The sequence below is a fragment of the Bison bison genome, unplaced genomic scaffold, assembly GCF_000754665.1.
Source record: "Bison bison bison isolate TAMUID 2011002044 unplaced genomic scaffold, Bison_UMD1.0 scf7180017864171, whole genome shotgun sequence".
In the NCBI taxonomy this organism is placed as follows: domain Eukaryota; kingdom Metazoa; phylum Chordata; class Mammalia; order Artiodactyla; family Bovidae; genus Bison; species Bison bison.
The window spans coordinates 3,850,007-3,870,338 of NW_011494743.1; the positions used below are offsets into that span (position 1 = coordinate 3,850,007).

Below are 20,332 nucleotides of genomic sequence, written 5' to 3' on the forward strand. Positions count from 1 at the left end.
CTTAATAGAATTTTTCATGAGACCAGTCAATGATAAGTTTTGTCTAAACAGTTTAAAAGATTTATTACAGAAGAATCTGGTTCAGTGCTCCTCCGTGTCACTGCTAAACTATGGAGTGGCTTGGGTTTTCTTTCTTTGGGGGTAGGGTGGTGGTTTCACTTCAAGATGACTCATAAATTGTAGAGGCACACTTTAGGATTTTCTATTCACTTCATGGTTGTGAAAATGAAATACTTGGCACACAGGCAAACCAAAAGAGTTTTTACTGAGTACCTGCCCTTTTCTAGTTGGATAAGAGCAACATTTGTAAATAGCTCTTAACATCGTTTTTATACATAGTATAATTATATGAGTAGTTACTTCATGGTTATTGAATGAATGGATGAAGAAAACCCTAACAGATCTAGATAATGTAACTCCCGAGAACCAGGAATGTTGATCTGAACTTGTTCGTCTAACATAGAACCAGTAACAACTGGCGCTTAATTTTTTTTTTTTTTTTTTAATTTCTTTTAGGAAATTCCCTGGCAATCCAGTGATTTGGACTCCGTGCTCTCACTGCAGAGGGCCTGGGTTCATTCTCTTATTGGGGAACTAAAATCCCACAAGCCGCTCAGCAGCCTCCAAAAAAAAAAATTTTTTTTTTATTCTGATGTTGGTATCTAATTTTCTTTCTTTACTCCACTACTGGGTATGTGGCTTCTTCTAAGTTAATATTTTTAAAGCTCTGTTTCTTCGCTTACTTAGAATAATGAATTAGACTCTAAACTTAAGACTCTGAATTTTTTATCAAGTAGAGAAATTTTTCCTAAACTAATGAAAGTATAAAATTAATGCCTTATAAATGTCCATAACCTACTTTGTCTGGAGGAAATAAACATTATTCCCATTTCAAGGTTTGGAAATGAAAAGCTATGATTGAGAGGAGGAGGCAAACAGGAGAGGTTCTTTTCCAGTCTAGTGGAGAAATGGCTCTAAAGCATGATCAGAGGCTACAGAGTAGAACAAAACCTTTAGGAAGTCTTTTGAATATAGCTCTTTAAAGAGATAAATCAAAAAGTTGACTGAGGGCATCATCTTTACTTGATACTTACAAAACTAAAATTTTCCGAATTGATTATTTCTAAGGACAGAAAGAGTCTGCATCCTTGGTTAGTTTCACAGTGAATATCTGTTTACCATTGTTAAATGGGTTGTAAATAAAATACTTTTTTCCTTAATATAATCTAAAAATAATTTAAGATCGCAGTAGTTCCATTATTCACAGCCATGTGCTCTTATCCTGTCTCCCTCCCAAGTACAGTGAAGTATGTCTTTGTCTCTACAGTATTACCATTAATGAAGTTCTTCATGGGGAAAGAAATTTTTACTATGAACTGAAATAGGGTTTTTGTTTTTTGTTTTTTACTGGGTTTTAATTACCTCCTATTCTAGTAATTTAGAGCTTTTATAGATATCAGTTTATTGTGCCAAGCCCAGTTGCCCCTAGAGGGAGTATAAATTTAGGTAAAGGAGCCAGGGGTTAAACAAGTGTTGAAGGAGAAGGGGTGGGAGAAAGGGAAAACTTTATCTTGGCTCTACATTACTAAATCATGATCTTTTGTTAGTCTCTCTAGTTTATCAAAACACGTCTGTCTTTTCTTCTCTTCAGCCCTGCACTTCTAGATCCTTTGCCTGTATTAACTTGCTTCAGATTGTAAGCCTAACTTATACTTAAACTACCCCAAGTATGTGAACTTTCCCCCAGAACTCTGAGCTCTGTCTCTTAGAGTTGGTGTCTTATTTTCCCGTAATTCTTATTTATTTATTCTAATGCTTGTTTCTTATCTCTCCTGGATTTTTTTTTTTTTTTTGCATTTTTCCCACATACCCTTTGCTCACATTTTTACTGTAGGAAAGTTGAAATACACATTGTTGAAAATGAGTGAAAATAATTTTTAGCCATCATCAGGTTATTAATAGCAGCTCCTCTCTGTTTACATATGTTTAAAAGTTACAGCCATTTAAATTCTTGATTGCTACAAGCCCCAATTCATGTGCACCTTTGAGTCAGCAGAATAGGTATTCTTTCTGTTGTACAATGAGAAGACGGACTTTCAAGACATTGCATTAATTGTTAGTGCCAGGATTCACAGAAATTTAGAGCATGAGGAAACCCAGTGAAGATTTTAGAGGAATTTAAGGTTCATCTATAAAATGTTATTTTTATGAGATCACCAGATTAAATAAGTTGTAGGTTAGAACTCAAATTTCCTAACTCCTAAGACACTATTTTTTCATAATTTTTCTTGTCCCAAGATAAAAAGCTTTTATGTTGCTGTAAAACGGCAGTGTTTTTCCTCAATATCTCAGTTTCCTCAATATCTCAGGAAATGGAAGATAAGCATATAATGTAGCTGCCACATTAGTTCTCAAACAAGTTGGTCATTTATATACAACAAGTTGTATATTTATTGCATTCTTAACTATTCTGTGATTTAAAAATTAAGTTGAAGGTAATAATCACCAAAAAGTCTTGTCAGATACTTTCCCCATCTTCTCTTTTTACTGTTTAGTCATTCAAAAGTAAGAAATTTAAATAAAGAGTATTTAAGAATAAATTCAGCTTATATGTATAACAAAATTTTGAATAATCAGATTCAGAAATTAAATCTTAAAATTAATGGTTATTTCCTTTTAACTAACCCTTATTGAAGATTTCTCTGACATGTTTTCTTCTTAACTGAGTTGGGTTTATTGGCCTGTTAAAAGTCTTCTACTGCTTTTAGAGTTATTCTGTTAATCTGTTGATTTTTAATTTAATATTATGTAATAGTTTAAATATTAGGGTAGTAGATTTGACTGAACACATTGGTTTCAGAATGCATTTTAGAAGCTTGTGTTTTTAGTGAACCCCCGTTTAAAGGTTATTGCTTTCAGAAAGAAAAAATTTGGTTAATTGTGGCTTCTGGCTACTTAAAGAGTTTAGAGAATAGAGTTGTCTTGTATACAGACTTTTATTTAGTATTCCAGTGAAGGAGGATCCTAATAATTTCATAGTAACAATATTGTGTTAGCAGCCTGATAGCCAAAGCTCTGAAAAAGAAACCAGACCTAGGAGGTGAAGAATCTAGGGAGTATTTAAGTTGATTCTAGAATAGTAAGTTGTGGCTAATAGGTTGAAAATAATCATTACCCTCTCTTAAAAGATTAATATCACTGCCTTTGAGAAAAGTGGGCCTTGCAAACTGTAACTCAGCCTACCTTTTATGCCAGCCTAAGCGGGAAGAGATTATCTCTTTTTCTGTAATACGTGCCTACTTTTAACATACTGAGTTTAACATAATTTCAAAAATACCTATAAAATATACCTTTCTGGCCCTTAATAAATAAGATAAATTGTGCATAATTTATCTTTACTCTGAAATCTCATAATTTTGCCCTAGATTTCAAAGTGATTTTAAAACTTAGGAAAGCCACTATAGCTCAGAACATATGAGGATGAAGGGAAAAGGTGTAAAATTTCAATGTAAGTAAGTACCTTGCTGATAACATGAGAATTCATAAAATAAAAGCAATCTCAATGTTTTATTTCACATTGAATGATAGAGGATAGATATAAAGCCAGAGGAACTAAAAAGGGACACCATGAGAAAATGGCATGGTTGTATATGTCTAAATATATATTCACTTACATGCTTTGTCAGAGACCAAAATTTAGGAAGAAATTTGACTTTCTGGTGGTTTGTGGAGAGAGCTGATCAGAGACTGCTTCTTGGCTAAGTTTCTGTCTGCATAGGCTGTTAACAATTGTTTCTCTGGCAGCAGATCTTGTTCATCAGGATTGCATCATTTCTGGGAGAATGGCCAAGGTCCACAGCCACAGTACAAAGACTGTCTGAAGCATATGAGGCCTGTTCTTTTTCTGAAGCGGCACTCCTCTTCCTGCCAGTCCTCTTCACAGGATTACTGAAGCAGATTTGTTCTGAATTTCTTTCATCGGATTGGCTGTTTATTGGACTCTTGTCTCCCAGCTGCTTCCGGCTCACCTGGCTGATGCAATTTCTTTTTCTGAAATCTCTGTTGGAGTTGTTCTTAAAACACTTATTGTCTGTCTTCTCTGAGAGTGACCTGACAGATCACATGGGTCTTGTGCTTTCAGCAAGTCATATAGAGAAGAGACTGTCAGAATGACAAATACAGAGACTATTGACCATTTCTGAACCCAATTAAAAAGACAGGAGTAATTATAAACCATTTCTGGCATGTTCTTAACAGCCTTTTCCTTAGAAACTGTATGTATCAATAAATGGTGATTTCTCAAAGAGTACTCAGGACTGGGAGACCAGCTGGTTGTGTTTTTGAGTCTAAGAATTTAATACTATTCCTAGGGGTTCTGGAGGAGTGTTCTGATTGTAGTTAAATTGAAATTCCAGAGCATTTGTTGTTGCTAAAGGAGTGTATTTCTTCCTTGATGTAATTTCTTCCTTTTGTTTACTGTTACCCTCATGCTTTTCATTTTTATGACTTCCCTGGTGGGTCAGACGGTAAAGCATCTGCCTACAATACAGGAGACCTGGGTTCGATCCCTGGGTCAGGAAGATCCTCTGGAGAAGGAAACAGCAACCCACTCCAGTGCTCTTGGCTGGAGAATCCCATGGATGGAGGAGCGTGGCAGGCTACAGTCCATGGGGTCACAAAGAGTCAGACACGACTGAGCCACTTCACTTCACTTCACCCTGAGGCCTTTCATTTGTATAGTTCTGAGTATGGTCTTTTAAAATGGTTTCTAAAGAATAGTTTATTTTCCAGTTTTTAATAAAGTTAGAAATCCATAAGATATCAGCATAAAGAACATTTACTGCTTGGTACTGGAATCCCTCAAACAACTATTTTCACATATATGATATATTAACACTTCAGATATTGATACCCTTTTCAGGTTACTGTTAAATTGACTTTGTCCCCCTCCCCAAAATCCTGGGTCATCACCTGTTTTCCTTTTCAGAGTTTAGAAAGCAAATTAAAGCTCTGTTTTCTACATTTCTTCCATTGTGTAGTTGAGAAATTGACTCTTGTCAGTCTTTCTGTAGTAGGATAAGAGGATGGAGAGATGTGTTGGGGGAGGAAAAGAGTAATGTGAGCTTTAATAGATGATGGTGAATCCCTGTTTGACTGGAGAATCACATGAACTTGATTAAAGAAAAGCCTGTGAGTTTAGGAATGGGTCAGGAAAGAAGCATCTTCTCAGAGAGAGAAGACGAATCCTTTGGGAAATGGAAGAGAATTCTAATTGGATGGAAAGAAAAGGATCACCCAGAGACAGTACTTACCACTTAACTCAAAGACAGTTGCCATTTCTACCTTTTATTTAGGTTCTGGGTTTACAGGAAAATAATGTAACAAGGTTAAAGGACAAAGATAAATCACTAGATGGAACATAGTATGGTAAACAAGGCAGAATACAGAAATGAAACAAAATTGCCATTAAAATATTATTTCTCTAGAATTCCATGCTGTGTGTCCATCTTTGTTATTTCTGTCTATACTAATTTGTTTCTTAACTTTTTCTAGGTCTTCACAGCTTCTGGCAGATAATTTTGGGGGACTTCATATTCAGAGGTCTATAAAAAGGTGACTGAGCCAAGTAAATTCTTTTGTTTTAACTTTTACACTTCAATGAATACTAAAACTTTAATTTTGATATAATAGTGATCATAATTTATTCAGCAAATATTCTCAAAAATCTCTGTGCCAGGAAATATTCTCAAATACTTGTTCTAGACTTTGGATCTATAGCAGAGGATAAAACACAGAAATCCTTGTCCTAATTGAGTTTATATTTTGGTAGGAATAGAGACAAATTAACAAGTAAAAGAAATCTTGAAACTGTTCCACAAAGAGATGTTAATTCTTATCACTCTTTCTAGGACATATCTCCAAACTGTATGATAAGTTAGTAACTGCTATAACTACTAAACTTTGTAAACTGTAGTAGGAACCTGTTGACTTACGTTATAAAACTGGAGTAATTATAATTACATATTGCATATAGATAATGTTAGAAGTTCTTCAGTGAACTTTTAATAGCTACATTTTACATGTTATGTAGAAGAGGAACTAGGCTCAGGGTTATATGAGAAGTTTGGTTTTGCCATCTTTTTTATTATTATTAAAAAGGCCCAATATTATAAAAGTATTACTTGAAGCAAAATAACCATGCTAATCTAAAATGCCTTCATCAGAAGAGTGGGAATGGTCATGTAAAATTACAAAAAAGTTTTCTTTTATCTAGACACCTGCATTTTTTTAATGGTTATATAACAGTAATGGCTATGACAGGATTTTTTAGTGGTGTTGAGTAATTGGGGGTTGGGTTCTTTACTGAAGTATAACACGTGATTCGGATTCCAGTATTGGTCAAGGGTAATATTATTATTAGATTGCGTTCTGGTTATTAAGTAGCCTTTGGATTTTTTGTTTTTAATTCGAGAATTATACAGTGATATCAAATAAAGAAAGAGTTGTAACCAACAGCTCCCAAAGTTCAAAAATGCCCTTTTGGACTTACTTGATAAGTATTCTCTCTTCTGTGTTTTGTAGATTTTATTTCAGTTTCCCAGAGGCTCAGAGGGTATACAGATCTACTCTGTTTGAATATATTGTTAGGGAAAAGAAACATTTATGTGTAGGATGGGCCCCAAAGCAGAAAGTTATGCTAGTCACTTTTTTTTTTTTTTTTACAAGCTGTAAGGACAATAGATAGGAAGATCTTCCTTTTTCATTTCAGTCTCAAGTCGAATATGTCACCCCAAGTTGAGTAGGAGCAAGTGTATTGCCACACCCAGATTTTGGAGAGTCCTGGAGAAGGCAATGGCAACCCACTCCAGTATTCTAGCCTGGAAAATCCCATGGATGGAGGAGCCTGGTAGGCTGCAGTCCATGGGGTCGCACAGAGTCGGACACGACCGAGCGACTTCACTTTCACTTTTCCTTTCATACATTGGAGAAGGAAATGGCAACCCACTCCAGTGTTCTTGCCTGGAGAACCCCAGGGACGGGGGAGCCTGGCAGGCTGCCGTCTGTGGGGTCACACAGAGTCGGACACGACTGAAGCGACTTAGCAGCAGATCCATTGGTGAGATACAGCTCTTTCAAGTGTAGATGCCAGGGAGGACTACTTAGTTTACAGCTGTTCTAGCACTTTAATGATATAAAAGAAGAATATTATTTTTATGTGTTTTTAAAAATCTTGGCCTGATTCACTGTTCACAGTTGGTTTTCTTTTCCACAGTAATTTGCTTCATATTTCAAAATAAGAGTCAAGCGTCTCAGATCGTTTTAATCATTTTAAAATTTATATTAATCTCCTGGATTGACTCAATTAATATGCTATTACTTTTCATTTGATTTAATTTTGTAGCGTAAATAATCATTTACTACTGTGTTATTTGTCTTATCATGAATCAGTATATCATGACTTCTTACTATATATTTTTTTCTTTTTTTGAAAACCTTTGTTAACCTGAACCTTAACAGTCAAATCGAGTTTCTTTCCTCCCACATAAATTACTTCTTGTTACATTCTTTTAATGATTTTTTTTTAACAAAGCTGTAAAATCACTAATGTAAAAATCAGAGTACACTTTTTCCCTTTGCACCATACTTCCAAGTCTGTTAATCTAATTTTGTTTGTTTATATTACTGAGTTTGTCTTTCTGTTCCCAAATTCCACTGGCTGTGGTCACCAGTTCAGGGTATCCTCACTGCTTTTCCATGCAGTGTTTTCTCATTTTTATCATGAAATGGTACACTTGATGTCTTATGTGTTTATTCGTACATAGTGGTGGGTATCACCTTACAAATATAGTTAATCATTACGTCTTCTCCCCAAATTATAGTTATTAAAAAAAGTGTAAAAATGTAAAAGGGTATTCTATGTCAAAAGAAGGCAATAAAAAGCAGCTATTTTCAGTCAAATATAAATAAATTGATCACTTTTATTATCCTATTTAATTTGGAAGGAATAACATTAAACTGTGATAATTCTTTTGACCATTATCTGACTTAAAACTCATTAGTTAGGTCCTAGAACATCTTGTTTGATAAGCAGTTGTGAATGGGAGAAATGTGCTCATTGATGAGCAGACTATCTTTTTCCTTTATCTGAAAAGAAAAAAAATGGAAATGAAAAGAGAGCATGATTTTTGTTACCTCACTTTGTGGAACATTAATGCAGAGCATAGTAAACACGGACAATGCTGATTCCTTGTATTTTATATCTATCCCTTAAAAACTTCGTTCAAAAAAATAGAAAAATATTCATTAGCGTTTGCAATAAATTTAAAGACCTATCTGGTTACTAGATATTTTCATTTTCTGTGCTAGGATTCCTCATGTCCATAACATGTTGGTTGAGGCTCTGCAGCTCACCCCCACTCTCAGAGTGGCCAGTCTCCAATAATTGGACCCCGTGATTTCCACTCTCTGCTGTGTTGGACGTCATGAGCATTGCAATCCCTCTGGGAGTCACCACACCAGATACATCCTACTCAGATATGGCTGCTGGATCAGAGTAAGTGCTGCTTCCTAGGTAGTAGGTACATTACCAGTTTGTATCAAGACAAATTTCTTATGGGCATCTAATAGTAAATATGTAGTATTTTCTATACCCAAGCCTAGCCCATTATAAATGACATTAGACCGTTCCCTTTCCCCTGTAGAAGCTGGAGTCAAAAAAGAATTAGAAGGGGGAGGAAAAGAATTTGGGAGGGGGGAGGTATTTCTGAGTAAATAATTAATAGGACTAAATTTTCGAGATAGTGATTATTTTCATTTGTTTTGATGGGTAAGGAAGACAAGTAGGTGTCACTACCTGCTTCTGTAGAGTTAATGATTATCTGATGAATGGAGGATAAGGAGGAGTTCTCTCCTGCTGATTTTCCTTGAAGGCCTCTTCCTATGTACTTCTCATTATTCTAGAGTAAAGGGGCTGCTACTGTATGGGCAGGTTACTTAGACCTTCTGATATTTGGGATAGAAAATGTGGAAAGCAGTGTCACCTGTTTTTTATAATATTCATTGCCTAGAAAGAGGACCTTCAGAATCAGTGGTACCAAACTTTTTTTTCAGCTAAGAGCAGCTTTAGGAATTCAGAATTTGTCGAAAAGTCCAATCCCTAAAATAGACTCTCAGTTCTTGAAGAATTTAAATGCCAAATGGCAATGAAGGTAGGCCTTCATTATAAAACTTTATATATTATTCACAGTTTTAAAATTTTTAGCCTTTTGTATCCCTTCTCTTTTAAGTTGTCCGAGATTCCCCCTGCTCACAGATTCCCCCTCTTGTCCTTTTACCTCCCTTGTACCCAATCTTCCTTGCTTACAGAAAGGAAGTGGAAGCCCCCTACCTTTCAAGACGAAGTGGCACTACACCAGGATGTGAAAGTCCAGCGAAAGAGACCCAAGGGGCCTAGGGGGCAGCACACCCCCAGAAGCCAAGTCTATTCCAGGCAGTACCAGGGATTAGGGTCTGGGCTGGAAAAATCCTGGTGTTTTGAATATGTTCAGGTCCAGTTCAGACTCTTGATCCCACAGCCACTTCTTGAGTGAGGTGGGTGTTGCTCTAATTCCCCTGTTTCTCTTGCCATTTTCACAGTCCCTGGGGATTCTTTCCCCTTCAGCAAAGTAAAGAAACTGTTCCAAAACTCTGGGTTCAACTGCATCCCTGATAATAGTGGTTTTCTTCCTAAAAACTGAGAATATTAGTAAAGAGCATGTGTATTTCTTCACAAAGCCACCTAGAATAACTGTTTGATGACTTCCTTAAAGAGGAAGACTTAAAATGAAGCTACCCTAAGACGCAGTCTGTTATATTCTGGGGTAGTCTGTAATTGAAAGCAGTTTTTGGCCTTATTCCCATATAAAAAAGAAGATGGAGGGTGGGGGGTGGGAAAGGGTGGATTGTGTTACTTCCAGAGCCCTTTTTGTTGTTTTGTTTTGTTTTTATTTTTTTGCATGCCAAAGAGATTTAGTTACACCAATAGCTGAAGCTTCCAATTTTATAACTGTTTCCCAGACAAAGTACTTAAAAACTTAACTGCATCAATAGGTAATTGTATAATGTTAATGGATTTATATAAAGTCAACCACTAGCCTCCTATAAGGAATGACTAACAAACTGTATAGGTAGACAACTCTAACATTTGTGAGAAATTGCAACAACAACAAAAAAATTCAGTGTTGATTAACTCAGTAAGATTGGGATTAGTAGCTAAGAAAAAGACCTAAAACAATTATTCTTAAAACATGTATTTTTCCCAGAGTACAGAGGTGACTACCCATAATTGTTGCTTAGGGAGTCCAGAAATAATTACAGAATCAAAAAATGTTTCTGGCCTAAAAATTTGACTGCAATGTTTCTATCGCCTGAAACATTTTCATCTTTGATCTCCAGACAGATTTCCACTACTGTAGTCATACCTAATTTTTCAGTGTTTCATTTTGTATCCCTACAAGGCAAGAGAGTGTCAACACTTAGCTTATATACCGTTCTGTTAAATTGTTAATGATATTTGTTAATGCTTCATTATGCGTATGTCACTGTCACGCATATTCCACCATTCTGGGCACTCTGAGATTAAACCTGGTATTAAGGGCAATATACTCAACTAAGTAAAAAGACCTAGACCTTACTTTATGGGATTTTAAATCTGATGGTAGTGGTCTACATTATGTTTTGTTTTTGTTTTTGTTTTTTTGTATATTTGTAGGAAAACCTCTAGATGTAACAATAGAAGGAAAGACTTTTCAGAGTTTACTGTCCTGCCATAAATGAATTTCAGAGGTAGTGTTACAACAACAGGTTGCACATTGTACTGAAACACAATTGATGGAGTATATCTGTTGTGAGCATGCCTTCTGTGTATGTGCCCAACTGTCATAGAAGTTTAAACACAGGGGAAGAAAGGCTACAATTACATTTGCATAAAATAATTGGCTAATAAAGAGATACAAACCTAATACTCAAATTCTTTATCAGTATTTTAAAATATAGAGAAGATCTGGTATATGTATATATGTCAAGGAATATCCTAGGAAATCATGTAGTTACCTGTCAACGTGTAATTATGCATTTAATCTGTAACCAGTATGGAAATTGCAAAGTTTCCTCATCAAAAGATATGAGCTTAAATTTTAGTATTTGTCACACATAAATAATATATTAATGCTATGCTTAACTACAAAGTATTATGACAATGGGATGGCCTTTTAACCTACACAATATACATTTTATTTTTATTCCCTAGACTTGCACATGAAGTGCATATGTTCATATTTACCCAGTTTGGAGATGGGTAAGATACAACCAGCATAGCTCCATCTCCATGGCCATCTTTTATCTCATGCCACTTTCTTTTATCCCGTCCAAAAAAAAAAAATCCATTTCTAATAAACAGCTGTCATGTTTCACCCCATGTGTTCAGTGGTACAAAATCTCTTACATAAAATATGTACAGCTCTTTGAAATACTTATTTATGTAGTAAATTAACAATGCTGTATAAAGTTATTACTTTCTCTTAACTGTCCATCATAGAAACTAAATTCTACCTTCATTTTATTAATGCTTGTTTGCCTTTGGTTTCATTTAGGAAACTCCACCTGTTTCCTAATAATCAGAGCTGATTGCCTCTCAGTGAGCCATATTCAGATCATCTATTTCTCAAGAATACTGACCTGCATTCTTGATGTATTCCGCCCCCACCCCTGCCCAGTTCCCATCTTGCAGATACTCTTTAAGTAATAAAATGCATGCACTTCACTAACAGAGAATACTTTCCTATGTCTAAAGTTCTTCTTCACCTAGAAATTACCTTTGCTGTTATTTATAAGATCCCTTCTCAGTTTTGGAGCATATAACTGGGTGAGTTGGATACATACCTCAGAATTTTCTTTTATCCCTCACTTCTTAGCTGACATTCACCACATTGAACTGCACACTTTGTTCCCACCAAGTCCTGTATTATATATATTTCCAAGCAGGAAAAATGTTTATTACGTGAAACAAACAGTATTCATTATTTGCTTCCCTAAAAGACCCTTTGATCCATCACCAAGACTGAGTTATGTGTGTCTTTGGAGTTTCTAATTTGTGAATCTCAGTGCTAGAGTGCTAGTTAATTTAAATGACAGATAATCCATTATTCAGTTTTGCAAAGTCAAACAGTTGCATTCCTTAATTATCTTTCAGAATTCTCCAAAACCTAACCAGTTACCTAAGCAATCAGTTAAGTTCTTTTTGCCCCAGAAATTGAATTTTGTCCTTAGCCACCTCTATCTTTTTATTATCAAATAAGGGCTACATTAAATTTCTTAACTTAAAACACATTTATAATTATTTTATATTAATAAATTGTGCTTAAACAGTTATTTTCCACTCAGTGTCGGTACAGAAAGCTACTCAACCAAGCTTCTCAATAAGCCTGGTTATTTAAGATCTTACATCATTTTCTTTAAAGGAAGAAAGTTACCCTGGTTTCCAAACTAGTTAGGTATAGTGGAAAGAGCACAGACTTTGGAGTCACATTGACTGTGTGACCTTGGTAAAGTTATATAATCTCACCACCTCAACTTCACATTCTGTAAAAATGGGGTGCTCTTTACCTTGTTTAGTAGTTGCAGAGTAAACAATACTATAAATCTCCTAGAAAATAATAGACAATTCAGAATGGTACTTAGTACTACTGTTGTTATTTGTCACTAGAATAAACTTCTGAGTGCAGTTTTGATTAGTTTGAAGTTCTGTGGTATTACCATGCAGCTATTAAATAATTGTGTCCTTGATATGCTTGCATGTCATTGGTGGATGAGAAATTATTATTCTTAATATGTGGAAGGTGTTTGGGGGTTCATCAAGATGAGAGGTATGATAAATATAAGATGCCATTGTTTTTACCTGTACTTTCTTCAGGGTATCCTGTCTTGGTAGTGAATGGAAGAGGGCCTGGTCCCTGGGGCAGTGCAGAAGGCACTTTCATCATCTCACTCACTGCAAATGTCATGTGAGGTTTCATGGAAGTATTAAGAGATCCAATTAAGAAGAATAGTTCTGAGTCTAAACCAGCCCAGAGTGGCTTCTCTAGGGGAAACTCCCTGCTCAGCTGGTACGTTTGTGTTTGTCATTAGGGACACCTTGTATCCCAGGTGCCTGCTTTGAGACATCTGCCTATACTGGCTTCATGTTACACACAAATCCACATTTAATAACACTCCTACTGTTATTTATAGGCTTAGTTACGTTGATGACATTGTTTCACTGAGTTCTTTCTCTTACTCTAGTGGCTGGTGGTTGTGGAAAGAGGAGGGGTTAGAATGGGAAGTTAAGTCTTAGTTTAAGGAAAGATTAGGTGTTATGCTATCATGCATTGCTTTTCGCCTTTGTGCAGCCCTGAATCTGTGGAGGCTAGTCCAGCAGTTAATGAGAAGAGCGTGTATTCCACTCATAATTATGGGACCACTCAGAGGCATGGGTGTCGAGGACTGCCTTATGCTGTGAGTATGCATTTATTTCTCTCCAGAGCAGTGATCTTCCTGGAGTGTAATCCATTCTTATACATTGTGACTTTCTTGAAATGTTTATATGCAGCATGACGAAGTTGCCCCTTTTGCACTTCCCTGCCTCCAGCGGACGTCTAGCCCTGCATCATTGTTCTTGTTTTTATGTCCCAGTTGACCTTGGCATTTTGTTTTATCACTTTCCTGGTTGAAGCCAAAAAACGAAGGGTACTACTTTCTTCTTTCTTTCCATATGTACCATACTTTAGGGGAGAGAGGGGCCAGTGTTTGGACACTGTTGATTTAAAAAATCTTATTTTCAGGATCATAATTACGGAGCCCCTCCTCCTCCGACACCTCCTGCTTCTCCCCCTGTCCAGACGATCATCCCTCGTTCTGACCTGAATGGCCTGCCGTCGCCCGTAGAGGAACGCTGTGGAGACAGCCCGAACTCTGAAGGAGAGACTGTTCCTTCCTGGTGTCCTTGTGGTCTTTCTCAGGATGGCTTCCTTCTCAACTGTGACAAGTGCAGGTAAGATCGTGTTCCATCTAAATCCAACCCTGGGTTACTGGGATTAGGGTTTCTTATTAGTAGGGAAAAGCTCAAAGTATTCTTTCTTGTGTTTGTTAATGTAGATGATTCCTTAGTGCTCCTTGGCTCGAATTCTCTGCACTAGGTGAGAATTGCTGACAACAAGGAATGAGAGATTGATCTTAAAGCTATTGAATTTGATATGAAATTTAATGTCCTGGAAACATTTGGTAGGTGGGAGGAAGGGGGTAGTATATGCAGAGATACTTCTCCCATGTGTGCGATGATGTGCTGCATGCTGTTGGAAGGACTACTTTAAGTTTGTTTTCCCTCTTTAGGGGAATGAGCAGGGGGAAGGTTATTAGACTTCATCGGCGGAAGCAGGACAACATATCAGGTGAGCCAAAGATGGGTTAGGCCCATGTTTTGACACATACTATTTTTTGGTTTTAATATTCGTCCTAAGAACCCCTCGTGAAAGTTCCCATGAAAAAAAAAAGAAAGTTCCCATGATCCCCAGCTCTTTTCATGGACAGTCATTGAAGTCTTCTCAAAAACCATAGTAATTCTGTTGTTATGAATTAATGGTATCCAGAATCAACAGTTTAGGCCTATACTAATCAAAATATTGCCTGTGAGTGCACACACACACCTAAGAACAGATCTTTTTCTGTGTTACATACATATCAAGGCAAGGGAGCTTGGGGACTGAATTCAAGGCGGGAAGTACATATAGAGAATAGAGTTTGTGTGCTTAGTGAGAAAGATACAGATAGAATTTTGTTTTCATATGGATTGTGGTATTTATGTTCTAATAGAGTTAGTAGAAGTAATGACTTACTGAGTATGGGCTAGATCTAAAGGAATGAGCTGTTTTTTAATGCACTTAGGATTCTTATGCACTGTGAACTGACCTTTTTCCAGGTGGGGATAGCAGTGCAACAGAAAGCTGGGATGAGGAGCTTTCTCCTTCCACTGTGTTGTATACAGCAACACAGCACACACCTACAAGCATCACCTTAACTGTTAGAAGAACCAAACCCAAGAAGCGGAAAAAGAGTCCAGAGAAGGGTCGTGCAGCACCAAAGACGAAGAAAATCAAGGTATGGAGGGTAAAAGTATCTTAAATAGAAATATATCTGAAATAGCCCAAATGTTGGATAAAGAATACACCAAAGTTCTTTTAAGAAATTTGATCCAGATGTTTGATGGGCCACTTCTGCTCTGTTTGCGAAAATCAGCTAATCTTTGTTACGAACATACAGATCAACCTCTTTTCTGCCACTCCATACCATCACAACTGGCACATAGTTTCTTTTACTACAACCCCACATCCCAGGTATGAAATCCCAGCCCACCTGGCACAAGTCCGTGTGTACAGCTGCCTCCAGTCTAGGCTTCCACTGTCCTAAAGTATCTCCTGCCTCCTCAACCCCAAAACCCATTCTGAAATTCTTGTGCTGTACATGCCCACTTCATGTTGTTGGTTGATTGTTTTTTCCCTTGTTTCAAAAAATTCAGGAAACGTCTCTTGAACGGTCTAGGCTTACTCAGTGTTGTGGTCACTTTCCTGTATTCTCAACTAAAAAGTCTCCAGAAGAAACCTCTTCTGTTTTGTGTTCTTTCTTCCCCATCACAGCAACTTTGTTGCTTCTAGGTGACTTGCCCACCCCTTATTAAGGGGATTGGTCTTTATTTCCTTCTTAATTTCAAACTCGTAAACCTGTAGCCTTACTTAATATTTTTATATACTTTTTCTTTTAGTGTCAGGGGTACATATAGGATTTAAGTGATGCATGCTCTTCCCTGTTAATTACCTAATTTCAGAGTGGAAAGTATTGTTATTAGCCTCAGAGTTCACTGGCCTTATGCCACCCCTATTCTTGACAATAGTGTGGGGAATTCCATTGTATTTGTTACCTAGAGTAAACGGGACAGACTAGAACACTAGTTCTTGCCTTAGTTTTAGTCTCAGATAGGTGTAACTGTCATTCTTGGTACCAAGTTTTGTTTTGTTCTACTTGTTTTCCTCTTTGGGATAGGCATTTCGAGAGGGATCCCGGAAGTCCTTGCGGATGAAGGTAAGGGGTCTTCTTCTCTGATGCTGTGTTTTACTTCACTGTGATCTTGCATTTTGGTCAGCTTCTTTCCTGACATTGATGGTCTGGGAATCTTGGACTTTGCTTTTTGTTAGTTTTTAATTGTTGCCATTCAGATTTCATAGAGCCTTTCTCCAAAGTGGATTTTCTTGGCCATTTTCTAAAATATTTTTTCCTTTCTGTAATCAGGCTTTGTTTACTGGTTTTTCATTAGCTGCTTTTCTTGGGGTACAGGGTAAGTGACATTTTGCCAAACAAAATGAGGTTGATGTTTGGCCTCCATCTGATTGGCCTCCATCTGAGGAGTGAAGTTTTTCTGTTGATAGGGGATCTCTTGTGCACTCACCCTAGCATCATGTACACTTTAATCACCAGTTGGAAGGATAAATTTCATCAGTAGGAAAGTAGTAGTGTTGATGAGAATTATTCTTACTGGAATTACTTATTTTTGAGCTGTTTTCTCCTGGCATATCTACTTGGTATAGAAGACTCAGGTGATGTTAGTGTACTTCTTTTCTTTAGTTATCAAGTAAAAGCTTATGAGACATGATTTCAGATAGTGGTTGGATAATAGAGAAATTATGTACAATATTTAAAGAAACTTTCAGCTGATGAAGAGTTTGCCCAAAGGAAATTTGAATATACTGTCTGATATCTTCCTTTACCTATTTGTTTATGTAGAAGGATAGTGCACCTCCCAAACCATTACTTATGGCTTCAAAGTATTCAATTAGAATTAAGGTCTAGTTTAGTTCTGTAAGTATTCTTATATCTGGATGTGTAAATGATATAAAAGCAGAATCTTTGTTATTGACCATTGTAGGGTAAACATTAAACTCTTTTAGTGAGGATAAGCTTTCTTAGGAAATATAGATGTAATACACATTTATATGTGGAACACCAAATTGACTCATTTAAAAAGATCATTATAAAAAGGTAGCACTTTTTATAAAATTAGAAGGCCTCACCTTGCATATGCCCATAAACAGACTTGTAAATAGCTGTATAAAAGATGGGAGAGGACTTAGAGCCCAAGACCACCAGAATCCTGGAATGTCTTGGAACACAGTTATTGTTTCTTTGCTAGATCGTTCTCCTGTAAGGAGACCATTGCTCAGGGACCTTAAATAGATTTATGGGGCAGACATAGCCCTGATCCCAGGTGTTAAACGCTTTTCTTTTTTATCAGCTATTGTAACTTGCCTCTAGAAGTTTGAAACTTTCTGAAAGCTATTGACTGGCTCTCCCAGAAAACTACATGTTAACCCCAAATATTGCTTGCAGTTTTTGAGATGTTGACAGATAGCTCCATAAGCATGTTAAAATTTAAATAATTAAAAATTACTGGTTTATTTTGATTCTTGTATCATAATTCTGAGTTATAAATTCTGTACTCAGAGTTAATTGTTACTAAGAACGTTATCAAAGATCTGAGTGGGAACCATAGCATAAGAATGAGAAGAATCCATCATTTGGCTTTTTAACCCCAAAGTTGAATTTCCCTACTGGAAGCTGGTCTAAACCAGGATTTTTCAACCTCAACACTGTTTGAGCCAACAACATTTGAACCAGATAATTCCTTGTAGGGATCAGAGCTGTCTTTTGCATTACAGCAGGCTGTGTAGCATCATCCCTAGCATTTACTAAGTGCCAACAAAGCCACATATTAATCAAAAATAACTTTAGGTATTACCAAAAGTCTTCTTGGGGGTTGAAAACCGTTGCTCTAAACCCACTGAGATGGCATCTCCAGTACTCAGAACAGGATAGCAGACTAGACAAGAGTTGTGTTAGTTAACAATAGCTAAAACTATGGCACAGGCTTCCAGTATACATTGTTTGACAAGTCAGAAATTTAGTGATCACTACTGGATGCTTAAACCTGGGAATTCTATTGGGGCACCCCTAATCCCCAGTCTAATAAACTCCCTTAAAGTCTTAAGTTTTGCACTTTTTCTTTTGCTCAGCTGCTACTGTCCACCTCAAGCAGGCAGTATTCTGTTCTCAATGTGTTGGCCTTAGGTGTTTGTTAGATCCTTTTGTTTATTGTTCATCCTTTTGGAATCTAGTGAGTAATGTGGAAAACAGTGGTATTAAATTTTTCCTTCCATTTTGCTATTCCTTGGGGGAAGGATGGTAGAGAATAGTCAATCAAAACTCGTGACATAGAAATGAAAGAAAGCAATTGTTACAATGGGTGTGTTTTCTCTCATTCGTGGAAACCATATTTAATTTTTGTATACCTGTTTTTGCAAGTTTAAAGTCGACATGGATTTATAAGTAGCTTTGGTATTAGTGTCTTTTCCTTCTAGTCATCACTAGTGTGAAATCATCACTATCAGTGTTTGTTTTGTATTCTGATAACACCTTAAGTCCTGAACAGGAGAATTTATATCAGACTTGAGCTGTGGAGGAGGAGAATATATATCAGACTTCAGCTGTGTCTGTATGTCAGAAGCACATAAAGTATTTAGGAAGATGTTGGCAAGATATGATAATATTTCCTCAGTACTGTACTGTCACAGAGGGCAGCGGTTTTCCAAGTGAAGCGTAGCAGATTATAAGCATTTCCTACACTGCATCTACCCATGCCCCTCCCCCACCTTACCTCTTCATTGTGTGGCTGTTTTGCAGTGTCATAAATAGCATGCTAGAAAGATATACTGAATGATAGCTTTTTCTGTGGGAAGCAAGATTATGAGTTACTTACTTACTTGGGTCACATGTAGCTTTTAAGTGAAGATATATTAATTGTATAATAAGACATGCAAAAACATACTCCTGGATAGTAGTAAAACTACCAATTTGAAATGTCACACTGATGTTTGATAAATATTGAAAACTTAAGCAATGTGAGTATTTTGAAGTATCACTATTGTTCATTTTTATGAAGATTTTCTTACAAACTTGATGTCATTCTTCTGATAAATTTGGTTTTTATGATGTAAAGATGGTCATAAAATCGTAGTGATGGGATGGAATTGCAATCCAGATTGATTTCTTACTTTATAAATGAACTTTATAAACTGAACCTCCCAGCTTACTGGTAATAAAACCATGATAGAAGCCAGATCCTGACTTCCCAGGCCATTGCTCTTATGCCACACAACTGCCAAGTGAAAACTAATTTTCTCTGAATGTTTAGCCTGGCAGTCCCCCAGCCCACCCCTTCTCATCCCATCCTGTCCTTTTCATGGACTTTCCTAATCTACTTGACCTTTGTTCTCTACAGAATTCTCCTTCTGAGGCACAAAATTTAGATGAGAATACAACTGAGGGATGGGAAAATCGGATAAGATTATGGACTGATCAGTATGAAGAAGCCTTCACTAATCAGTACAGTGCAGATGTACAGAACGCCCTTGAACAACATCTACACTCTAACAAGGAATTTGTGGGCAAACCTGCTGTTTTAGACACTATTAATAAGACTGAATTGGCCTGTAATAATACAGTTATTGGGTCCCAAATGCAGGTAAGGATCAAAGGGTTAAAGACTCCTAATTAGTTGAGATTTTAAGAACTCAGGAAAAGGACATATTTTGAAATTAGCCTATCTTTCAGATGTATAAGGCCTTAGGGTAACAAAGTAGCCATCTATTGAGAAGCATCTTTAACCAAAAGCAAGTTTTGGTCACTTGAAAACTGTTCAGATACATACTTTAAGATATATATCTTTATTAATTAAAAACAGATAAATTAGGATCTAGGAAATTTATACTGCCTCAGTAGAAATTATTAAGATTAATGGAAACCTAAGTTCTTACATTACACATAGAGCCACTAAAGTTTTAGTCATATTTTTCTTAGATTTTTTTTTTTTTTTTCTTTTCTTTGGGGGTAAGGGAGTGGCAAGTTCACTATACAGAACCTATTTCCTAGAAATACTAAGATTTTATCAAATTTTAAAATGTCTCATCATTGAGCTAAATAACATAGACAAGTAAAACCTAAAAGTATTAGTGCCTTTCCTGCAGTTAAGAGATAATTTAAGTGTCTGCTTAGCTCCTGTTGATATCATCTAATGGTAATATTCTGATTTTATTCAGCTACAATTGGGAAGAGTCACTCGTGTTCAGAAGCACCGGAAGATCCTGAGGGCTGCAAGAGATTTGGCTTTGGACACTCTTATAATAGAGTATCGAGGCAAAGTCATGTTACGGCAGCA

General features: G+C 36.5%; 1 protein-coding gene across 14 annotated transcripts in view; it reads left to right on the plus strand.

Moving 5' to 3' along the window:
- SETD5 (SET domain containing 5) overlaps positions 1-20,332 on the plus strand; it is a 76,862-nt gene that overhangs the window by 26,937 nt on the left and 29,593 nt on the right. For 3 of the 14 annotated variants that reach the window (XR_825465.1, XM_010842057.1, XM_010842064.1), the window contains exons 2-11: positions 5,554-5,613; positions 8,368-8,554; positions 9,367-13,142; positions 13,425-13,530; positions 13,857-14,065; positions 14,404-14,462; positions 14,990-15,168; positions 16,108-16,146; positions 19,397-19,639; positions 20,214-20,322. Coding sequence is in view for 13 of the 14 variants with exons in the window: in XM_010842057.1 (XP_010840359.1) it covers positions 13,051-13,142; positions 13,425-13,530; positions 13,857-14,065; positions 14,404-14,462; positions 14,990-15,168; positions 16,108-16,146; positions 19,397-19,639; positions 20,214-20,322 (1,036 nt within the window). In the remaining variant the exon portion in view is untranslated. The other 11 variants (XM_010842058.1, XM_010842060.1, XM_010842065.1 and 8 more) reach the window with 11 other exon arrangements.